Source organism: Lissotriton vulgaris, chromosome 1_1, assembly GCF_964263255.1.
Source record: "Lissotriton vulgaris chromosome 1_1, aLisVul1.2, whole genome shotgun sequence".
Lineage (NCBI taxonomy): Eukaryota > Metazoa > Chordata > Amphibia > Caudata > Salamandridae > Lissotriton > Lissotriton vulgaris.
This window is the reverse complement of record NC_141685.1, coordinates 176,156,964-176,167,840: the sequence shown is the minus strand read 5'-3', so window position 1 is coordinate 176,167,840 and position 10,877 is coordinate 176,156,964. Positions and strand designations below refer to the sequence as shown.

Sequence of the window (10,877 nt, the reverse complement as noted above, 5' to 3'; positions counted from 1 at the left end):
GGACTTCCGCCCCGGCTACTAGGCACACGAAGGTAGGAGCGAGTCTGTGGATATGGTTTACCAGCTTTATTGGTACGTTTTGGCTTTGAGTGATCTGGATGGCTCATGAAACAAGGTAAGTTTTACTGGTCAGTTACACAGTCACTGAGTACAGCTAAAGAATCAACAAAAAGAAGGAAGTCTCTAAGGAAACAAGGCGCTCTGTCCCAGGTATGGACTCGTTATCCCTTCTTCGGGTGTAGAAGACGTCGACCGGCCTCCAGAAATCCAGATGGGGTTAGGGAGCATAAAAAAGAAACAAAAGAAAACAGGCGTCAGGCCTCTGCCTTTCTGTCAGGTAATGAGGGGGGGGGGGAATTTAGTGCAAAAACACACACACAGGTCCCTAACGGTGTAGTGCCTAAGTGAGGGATTTCAAGTGCTAGTGACGCAGTGCTGTGCTCAGGCGGCCCTTCCACCACCCTTTGAACCAGCCCCCAGTCTCCCCCGTCACTTGCCTGTTGCCACGGTCCCAGGTGACCGTGGTATCGTGAGATCCCGCCTCCTCTGGTTCCTTCAGGGGGCCGGTCTCGCTCGCCTTATCTGGGGTTCTTGTGAGGTCTTCGGGTTGGTTCCTCGGGCTCTGGTTGTCCTCAGGGCTGTCCTCCGGGCTGTCCTCGCTCTCGCCGATGTCGCCTCCCTGTACTCTCCGCCTCCAGGTGCTCTCGTCGATCTCTCCGGATCCGTCCGTCTCCCACTCCAGCTCAGCACACCGGGTTGCTGTGGACGCCGTCTTTTGTGTCCGCAAAGCGGATACAGCGCCTTCTGTGGTTACGGCTGGAATGCCGACCTGACTTCCGGCCGGGACCAATCCCGCGGCCATCTTGGGTTGGGTCGGGGACGTGAATTCCTCACACTGCCTTTCCCCCGAGAATGGACGATCGGGCCATTCACTCGAAGGACACCGGGAGAGGAAGTCCACGTTGTTCTGCATAGATCCCGGTAAGTGGAAAGTGCTGAAGGAGAAAGGCTGGAGGGCAAGAAACCAACGCAAGACCTTGGGATTAGTGTTTTTATGCAGGGCAAGCCAAGTCAAAGGTGCATGATCAGTCAGGAGAATAAAATGACGACCCAGGAGGTAATATTGCAACGCTTCCACAGCCCACTTAATCGCCAAGCATTCCTTCTCAATGGTGGCATAAGAGACCTCCCTGGGAAACAGTTTGCGACTGAGAAACAGTACTGGGTGGAGAAGGCCTTTCTCGTTGGGCTGGGACAAAATGGCACCTAAACCCCTGTCCGAGGCGTCGGTCTGTAGCACAAATGTTGTACGGAAATCCGGACAAGACAATACGGGGTCACCACATAGGGCTGCTTTCAGGTCTAGAAAGCTCTGTTCTTGTGCAGCTGTCCAGGGCAGCTTGTCTCTCGAATAGGGTTTTGTAAGTAGGTCAGTTAAAGGGCTGGCCAAAGAGGAAAAATGCGGAACAAAACGTCGGTAGTAACCCACCAGGCCTAAGAAGGAACGAACCTCTTTTCTTGTTGTGGGGCGAGGGATGTGGGAGATGGCTGCTACTTTGTTTACCTGTGGGCGTACCTGTCCTTCCCTGATGTCGTACCCCAGGTATTCGATATGGTTAGCCCCTAGGGTGGTTTTTCGAGGGTTGAGCGTCAGCCCAGCTTTCTGAAGGGACCTGAATACCTGGTGTAAATGGAGCATGTGGGCTTCCCAGTCTGGACTATACACCACAATATCGTCCAGATATGCTTTGGCGTATTCTCTATGGGGGCCCAGAATAAGATCCATCAGCCGCTGAAACGTCGCGGGCGCCCCATGGAGACCGAAGGGCATTACCCTGAACTGAAAGAGACCCAGGGGGGTTATAAAGGCGGTTTTGTCTCTGCTATCGGGGTGAAGAGGGATCTGCCAATAACCTTTGGTTAGATCAATACACGACATGACCCTGGCCTGCCCTAATGTCTCTACCAATTCGTCTACCCGTGGCATGGGATAGGCATCGAATTGGGATACTGCGTTCACTTTCCGGAAGTCGATGCAGAAGCGGATGCTTCCATCCGGCTTAGGCACCAAAACGATGGGAGAGGACCAGGGGCTTTTCGAGGGTTCTATTATTCCTGCCTCTAACATCGTTTTCACCTCTTCTTCTATCGCCACCCTTCTTGCTGCTGGGATACGATAGGGAGCCTGTTTAATGGGTTGAGAGGTATGGATGGTGATGGAATGCTCTACCAGGCTGGTTTTCCCCGGTTTGCCAGAGACTACCGTGGGAAAGGAAGCACAGAGGGTTTCTAGTTGCTTCTTTTGTTCCTTCGTGGTCTGAGAACCCCATGAGGGGTTTTCGGTGTTCTCTTGAGTGTAGTGAGAGACCTCCAGGGGCTTATTTGTGACGACTAACCCTACCTGAGTTCCAGAACCGGAAGGGAAAGCATCGGGTTCTTTCCAGGCTTTCAAAAGATTGATGTGATAAATCTGGGAAGCCTTAGGGTGGTGTGGGACGGCCACTCTATAAGTGACCGGCGTGATTTGGGCCAGGATGGTAAAGGGACCTTGCCATGTGGCTAACAACTTTTTGTCTGAAGAGGGTAAGAGAATGAGTACCTTGTCTCCCACCTTTAGCTCTCTCACCCTAGTATTCCTGTCATACAATCGTTTCTGCTGGGTTTGTGCTTTTTCTAAGTGTGTGTGTGCTTCTTCCCATACGGCAGATAGGGTTTCCTTGAGATCTTCACTATACTGGAGCAGGGGTTTACCCTCATCCTCTGGTTCCACCCACTGTTCTGCAGCCATGTCCAGGAGTGTACGTGGCTTCCTTCCAAACATCAGTTCAAAAGGCGAGAACCCTGTCGACCTCTGTTCATGAGTGCGGATGGCATAGAGAACTAGGGGTAGTTGACGGTCCCAGTCTCTTCCTGTTTTATCAATGTGTTTTCTCAACAAGGTCTTGATGGTTTTGTTGTATCGTTCCACCAGACCATCGGTCTGGGGATGATACACGGAAGTTCTTAACTGCTTAATTTGTAGAATATCACAGACTTGTTTCATCAGTCTTGACATGAAAGGAGTCCCCTGATCACTGAGGATTTCGTTAGGGAAGCCCACCCTTGAAAACAGTGTTACCATAGCCTGAGCCACCGCCTTGGAGGTGGCTGTGGTCAGGGGGAAAGCCTCAGGATACCGCGTGGAATAATCCACAATGACCAAGATAAAGCGATGTCCACGGGCAGAAGGAATTAGGGGACCCACTAAATCCATACCCACCCTAGAAAAAGGGATGTCGATCACGGGTAGCGGGTGTAGGGGGGCTCTGGGAAGAGTAGGGTCATTAACCAGTTGACAGCGCACACATGCAGCACAAAACCTGGCCACTTCGTGATATACCCCAGGCCAATAAAAACGGTCCAACAAATAATCAAGGGTTTTCTCTTTCCCACAATGGCCTCCCCCGGCTTGACTGTGGGCTAGCAACAGGACCTGAGGGCGAAACGGCCCCGGAACCAGAAGTTGTTCCCTTTTCCCCCTAGCCGTATGAGTTAGGCGATACAACAAGCCCCTTTTTACTACAAAATAGGGTCCTACCTTTCCTTCTTGTTCCTCCTCAGCCTGTGTCCATGCATTCTGTAGCGAGGTGTCATCTCTTTGATCAGCCCTGAAGTTGCGATAGGAACCAGGAGACGGTTCTGAGGAGGAAAGAACATGCATTGGGTTTATGTTTAGGGGTCGGGAATAAAGCAGCCTTTCCTCCCTCTTTTCCCTTTTGCTTTTTATCGTTCTGTCCGCTGGCTGTGCTATAGGGGTGTTGGAAAACGGGGCGTTGGTCAACCACTCGGTTGATGAGGGAGACCCGGTGACTTGCTGTAAGTAGTCCGAAAAACGTGGTAAGTCCGTGCCTAGTAGTACACGTTCAGGCAACTCAGGGATCACCCCTACTTTACGTAGCTGAACCTCTTTTTGGATCTCCAAGGCTACCTCTGCCAGCGGATACAACTTTTGGTCCCCGTGCACACAGGTAACTTTCACCTGTGTGTTGGGTATCAGAAGAGCCTGGGGCACCAAATCCGCGGCGACCACCGTTTGTTGGCAACCTGTGTCAAGGACAGCTATCACTGGCTTCCCATTCACGTGTACCTTCAGGTTGTAGGGGTTGACAACGTCTCCAGTGCTATAAATCTTCCCCTTTGTCAACCCCACATCCATAGGTTCTGGCCCTGGGGTTCTATTGGGACAGTTGCGTGCGATATGTCCCCACTCGGCGCACTGGAAGCACTGGGGTCCTTGGTGAGTTGGGGCGGGGGACTGAAACCTAGGGGCTGTTCTACCCGCAAGAGGAGTGCTCCGGGGCTCAGGTATGGTGTTAGGTGGGCGTAGGGGAGGATGAACAGGAGTAAAGGGGGCGCGTTGCGCCATGGGACGGAAATCAGGGGCACGATGGAAAGCACAAGCCAAATCTACCGCTAGAGCTATTGTCAGATTCGGGTGTTGCCGGATCCAAGCCCGGGTGTTGCCGGGTAGCGCCTCCAAATACTGTTCAAGCACTACTTTCTCCGTCAGGTTCTCAACCGAGGCGTTGGATGGCTGTAGCCAACGACACCCCAGATCACGAATGCGATAGAATAGAGTTCTGGGATTATCGCCTGTGGACCATTTCTCCTTCCGGAAGCGTGTCCTATAATACTCGGTATCGTATCCTAATCTCTCTAGGATTGTTCTTTTGATCTCAACATAGGGGGTGCTTCCGTCTGGGTTGGCTGCCTGGTAGGCCGCCTGCAGTTCTCCGGATAGCAAAGGAGCAACATACTGTCCCCAACGCTCGGGAGGCCAGGCAGCTGTGGTGGCCACTCTTTCAAAGTTCACAAAGAAAAAATCAGGATCCTCGCCTGTTTGGTATTTCTGTAGCACTGCACTGGGTACATTGGGATGGATCCTAGTATTGGCCACTACGTCTGATAGCCGGAGAATGGCCGTGTCCTGTACTTGTTGGTTGGTAACTAGTAGGGATGCCTGGTCTCTGAGGGCTCCGTGTAGCTCCTCTCTGTCTTTCTGGGCTTGCTTTCCCTGTTCTTCCACCATCAACTGTAGATGGCGTTGTCCCTCCGCCAGCTGAGTAATGACGTTCTCCATCGTGGTGGGTTCCGACTGCTGGGTCGCGGCCGCAATCCCACTTCTGACACCACTGTCAGGACTTCCGCCCCGGCTACTAGGCACACGAAGGTAGGAGCGAGTCTGTGGATATGGTTTACCAGCTTTATTGGTACGTTTTGGCTTTGAGTGATCTGGATGGCTCATGAAACAAGGTAAGTTTTACTGGTCAGTTACACAGTCACTGAGTACAGCTAAAGAATCAACAAAAAGAAGGAAGTCTCTAAGGAAACAAGGCGCTCTGTCCCAGGTATGGACTCGTTATCCCTTCTTCGGGTGTAGAAGACGTCGACCGGCCTCCAGAAATCCAGATGGGGTTAGGGAGCATAAAAAAGAAACAAAAGAAAACAGGCGTCAGGCCTCTGCCTTTCTGTCAGGTAATGAGGGGGGGGGGGAATTTAGTGCAAAAACACACACACAGGTCCCTAACGGTGTAGTGCCTAAGTGAGGGATTTCAAGTGCTAGTGACGCAGTGCTGTGCTCAGGCGGCCCTTCCACCACCCTTTGAACCAGCCCCCAGTCTCCCCCGTCACTTGCCTGTTGCCACGGTCCCAGGTGACCGTGGTATCGTGAGATCCCGCCTCCTCTGGTTCCTTCAGGGGGCCGGTCTCGCTCGCCTTATCTGGGGTTCTTGTGAGGTCTTCGGGTTGGTTCCTCGGGCTCTGGTTGTCCTCAGGGCTGTCCTCCGGGCTGTCCTCGCTCTCGCCGATGTCGCCTCCCTGTACTCTCCGCCTCCAGGTGCTCTCGTCGATCTCTCCGGATCCGTCCGTCTCCCACTCCAGCTCAGCACACCGGGTTGCTGTGGACGCCGTCTTTTGTGTCCGCAAAGCGGATACAGCGCCTTCTGTGGTTACGGCTGGAATGCCGACCTGACTTCCGGCCGGGACCAATCCCGCGGCCATCTTGGGTTGGGTCGGGGACGTGAATTCCTCACAGGCGTGCATTGTCAATTTAAATAAATGCGGAAAAATACTAGCTGTAGTGGCGTTTTTTGCGTGTGGCAAAAAATAAATGTGGATAAATACAGAAAAAATGGTCAAAAAATAAAGAGCACTGGTGTTTCTCCACCAGTGTGGATTCTCACATGTGCAGTGAGGCCAGATTTATGGCTGAAACACTTGTGGCATTCAGAGCACTGATAAGGTTTTTCTCCAGTGTGGGTTCTTATATGCAGTGTGAGCCTGTTTCTGTCAATGAAACATTTCTGGCATTCAGAGCACTGATAAGGTTTTTCCCCAGTGTGGAATCTCAGATGTGCAGCTAGAAGTGATTTAAGTTTGAAATGTTTTGGGCATTCAGAGCACTGATAAGGGTTTTCCACAGAGTGGGTTAATGCATGTCGATATAGACACCGTTTGATACTAAACCTTTTCTGGCATTCAGAGCACTGATAAGGTTTTTCCCCAGTGTGGATTCTCATATGCTCAGTGAGATAAGATTTACGCCTGAAACTTTTATGGCATACTTTGCACGGAGAGTGTTTTCCCCCAGTGTGGATTCTCAAATGTGCAGTTAGAAGTGATTTAAGTTTGAAATGTTTTGGGCATTCAGAACACTGGTAAGGTTTTTCCACAGAGTGGGTTAATGCATGTCGATATAGATTACGTTTGATACTAAACCTTTTCTGGCATTCAGAGCACTGATAAGGTTTTTCCCCAGTGTGGAATCTCAAATGTGCAGCTAGAAGTGATTTAAGTTTGAAATGTTTTGGGCATTCAGAGCACTGATAAGGGTTTTCCTCAGAGTGGGTTAATGCATGTCGATATAGATTACGTTTGATACTAAACCTTTTCTGGCATTCAGAGCACTGATAAGGTTTTTCCCCAGTGTGGATTCTCATATGCTCAGTGAGATAAGATTTACTGCTGAAACTTTTTGGGCACACTGAGCACTGATAAGGTTTTTCCCCAGTGTGGATTCTCATATGCTCAGTGAGATAAGATTTACTGCTGAAACTTTTTTGGCATTCAGAGCACTGATAAGGTTTTTCCCCAGTGTGGAATCTCAAATGTGCAGTTAGAAGTGATTTAAATGTGAAATGTTTTGGGCATTCAGAGCACTGATGCGTTTCCCCAGTGTGGATTCTCACATGTGCAGTGAGTCTAGATTTAAAGCTGAAACATTTTTGGCATTCAGAGCACTGATAAGGTTTTTCTCCAGTGTGGATTCTTATATGCTTAGTGAGATCATATTTACTGCTGAAACTTTTTTGGCATTCAGAGCACTGATAAGGATTTTCTCCAGTGTGGATTCTTATATGCTTAGTGAGATCATGTTTACTGCTGAAACTTTTTTGGCATTCTGAGCACTGATAAGGTTTTTCTCCAGTGTGGATTCTTATATGCTCAGTGAGATAATATTTACTGCTGAAACTTTTTTGGCATTCAGAGCACTGATAAGGATTTTCTCCAGTGTGGATTCTTATATGCTTAGTGAGATAATATTTACTGCTGAAACTTCTTTGGCATTCTGAGCACTGATAAGGTTTTTCTCCAGTGTGGATTCTTATATGCTCAGTGAGATAATATTTACTGCTGAAACTTTTTTGGCATTCAGAGCACTGAGAGATGTTTTTCCCAGTGTGCATTCTCTCAAATTCAGTGAGATGAGATTGATAGCTGAATCTTTTTTGGCACAGGTAACTTATTTCCCCAACTTGGGTTATTTTGCTTTGATTGAGGCAGGTTTGAAAACTGAATTTATTCTCATAGCACGTGTTTTTATAAGGTGTATTCCTAGAGTTACATTTAGTATTCTCTTGCTTATATGCCACGGTACGAGTGAACCCGATTTTAGAGTCGGGCTTGTTTAGATAATGTTCAGTATTTATCTGTAGAAGAAATTGTGTGTAATCTTCTTAACACTTGAATTGAGCAAAATATGTCTGGATGCAGCCCTGTAACACCGGTCGAAATGTTTCTAGCCGATAATAGTCTTTTGGTTATAGCCTCTCCGGCAGCAACTTATTTTGTGACTGAAGTTTTTCTCAAATCTATTTGTATAGGTTCTTAGCAATGCAGTGATAAGGTGTTAGTCTGATATTTAATGATTAAACTGAGAAGTACCTTTTTGCACTGAAGTAATGGCTGTAACTGAGAACATTAGAACATGCACAGTACTATTGTGGCTCACCAGTCGCAGAACATCAGTTAATTTTACCCTTTCTATGTTTGGTGTAAGGTGTAGTTCTGAAGACGAGGATTTATTTACATTAGCTATAGCGCAACGGTGCTCATTCAATCAGTTTTTACATATCACTCCTGCACAACAGAATGTTGAGGCGATTTACATAGAATTACAGAACAGTACACATTAAAAAGGAAACAATCTGAGATGGTCATGAAAACAATAAAGTGGTGGATTTTTAAGGTTTTCGCCAGAGTGGGTCGAGGTGTTATATCCCGAGGCAGATAGTCTCAAACTTGTGTAACTGGTTAAAAACGGTTGCTGAACAAAGGCGATTTTCCAATCTTTTGGTTGTTAACGTGTCAGCTTCGGAGTCTTCTTTCAGAGTCTTTTCTTTGATGGTTTGCAGAAGAAACCTTTTGTTATATCTTTCTTTTATGCAGTGTGTGCTTCCTCTCTGGAATTACATGATGCTTTAGATCATGTGTGCTTTTGATGAACGTTATTCGGTCATGCTGACGCAATTCGTCTTTCTGATAATATTTCAGAGGAGGATGTTTTGATTGGTCTTTCTGGGATTATTTCTGATGCTGTGTGGACAGATATGACTTTGCTCTGTGTTAATGAAATGCTAAATTTGAGACTTCACTTACAGGTATAGTACTTTTCTCAGCTCCCACTTCCTCGCCACACCTAGATTTTGGAAATTGTTTAAACTTAGAATGCTGGATGTCCTTCAGTTTTTCAAAATAATCCTTCTTATGGCATTAACATTCAGTTGCCTGGTGCTAAATCTTGCTTTCTTCGTCCGTAATTTCAATCACCTATAGTATTAAAATTAAATAGTTAATACATAATACATGTAAATTTCCCCATAAATAATTTACAAGCCATATCAATGCAGAATTGCAGAATTTTGAAAATGTTGAGCTGTTCTTCAGGCAGAGCAGAGTGTAGAATGGTAGCCTGAGAGTACTTGGATGTAGGAGTGAGGATTTGTAGAATTTCCAACATTTTATTAAGCTCACAAAGGATACATGTACACTATGGACTTGTAACAGAGAATCCCAAAGCAGAAATTAAAGTCATATGAACTGGCACCAAACAGATATTTAAAAAAGAATACTATTAATTAATTTTTAATGTAGATTTTTGAGATGGGAATTTCCCCTCCACGGACAACAGGTGTTTTCCCCTGCCCTGAGTTACCACCTACTTGTATCTTGTATCCTGACTTTTGAGTTCTGGCCTCTGCCGCACGCAAATCTATTGTGTGTTGCAAGGACTATGCCTAGACCTATCCCTCAACTATGGTCCAGAGTATGAATCAAGGGCAATGAAATTAAGGTGTACTTTCATGTGTTTATTTTATTCAACCTGATTATCAGTTGTTAGGTTTTTTTCCCCCCTTTATCTGGGGATTCGCCTGTATCGTTCACCCACCGACATCTTTAAGGGCAATCATGGCAAGGTTCTCGCTGGCATCCGCGCCTCGGTGGGCTTCTGGAAACACCTCCCACTAGCCCCCATCGGGCGAGCAGCCCTTGCAAAAATTATCATTGTCCCTCGCTTACTGCATTATTTCACCAACCTCCCGGTGGTGCCTCCCAGAAGTTTTTTTCCACGAACTGGACTCGCTGCTCCGCACCCTTATATGGGGAAATGGTAGGCATAGAATAGCCCTCGCCAAACTTAGACTATCCACCACACAGGGGGGCCTGGGTGCCCCCGACTACGAATCGTACTTCCTAGCAGCGCAACTTCAGTGGCTCTCGTATTGGACGGCGGGAAGACATTCCGGGGTGACTCATACAACGCACAGCCCCATCCCGGAACTCTGTTGGCTGCTGCTCCCTGGCATCAAACCCTGCTGGACCTACCCCTTGCAGGTGTCCGAGAGCCGCCAATGTATGTTGCAAATTCACCGCATGGCAACGAGGACCACTTGCTACTCCCCACGGCTGCCACTAGCGGGGTGGCCACGCAGCGTCTCCTACTTTACGAGCGCCATGGTAGGAGCATGGACGGACTCGGAGGTCACGGAGGCACTATTTGAGGAGGGCCAGCTTTGCCCGTTTGCACAACTTATGGAGGACCGTGGCCTCCCCCAGGGCAGTTCCTGACACATCACATAACAACAGGGGCAGCCCGTGACGGACACCGCCGAGGCCAGCTCTCAACACCGCGGCCTCTGCCCGCCTCGGCCATCTGCTGCACGGCGGGGGCCACATTCCTAGTCGAGGGCCCGTGGAACCCGTGGAGCCGGAGATTGGGAGCACAACACCCCTTGCGACACCTGGACCTGTGGAGCTGGGCCGGAGCGGAGCCTATCACTAAGGCATTCCTAGAATTGCTCTTCAACATTCTCAGGGCTGACATACTGACAGTGAAGACGGATCTGAAGGCTGAGATGTGGGAAATACGCAGAGACGTAGATGAGGTGGGGGAGCGAGTCGCAACGCTGGATACCAAGCACGACTCCACCACGATGGAGGTGATAATGCTCCAACAGGAGATACTGAGGCTCCAAGATCAATAGCTGGATCTCCAAACGCACGTGGAGGACCTCGAGAACAGATCGCGCCGACACAACATCCGGATCCCAGAGGTAAAG

At 48.6% G+C, this 10,877-nt stretch overlaps 1 protein-coding gene across 1 annotated transcript; it reads right to left on the bottom strand.

Moving 5' to 3' along the window:
- Positions 1-6,173: 6,173 nt before the first annotated feature.
- Positions 6,174-7,724, bottom strand: LOC147738057 (uncharacterized). Its single transcript, XM_086952107.1, has 2 exons — positions 7,373-7,724; positions 6,174-7,120 (listed from the first exon to the last, which is right to left on the bottom strand). Exons 1-2 carry the CDS (start codon positions 7,722-7,724, stop codon positions 6,174-6,176), a joined length of 1,299 nt encoding a protein of 432 aa, XP_086808233.1.
- Between the last annotated feature and the right edge of the window lie 3,153 nt (positions 7,725-10,877).

Bases quoted from the DNA above. Each gene is read 5' to 3' on its own strand.
- LOC147738057 (XM_086952107.1), bottom strand. From the start codon at position 7,724: ATGCACACTGGGAAAAACATCTCTCAGTGCTCTGAATGCCAAAAAAGT. The intron at 7,121-7,372 runs ATCCTTATCAGT...CTGGGGAAAAAC, and splicing joins AAGAATCCACACTGGAGAAA to CTTATCAGTGCTCTGAATGC.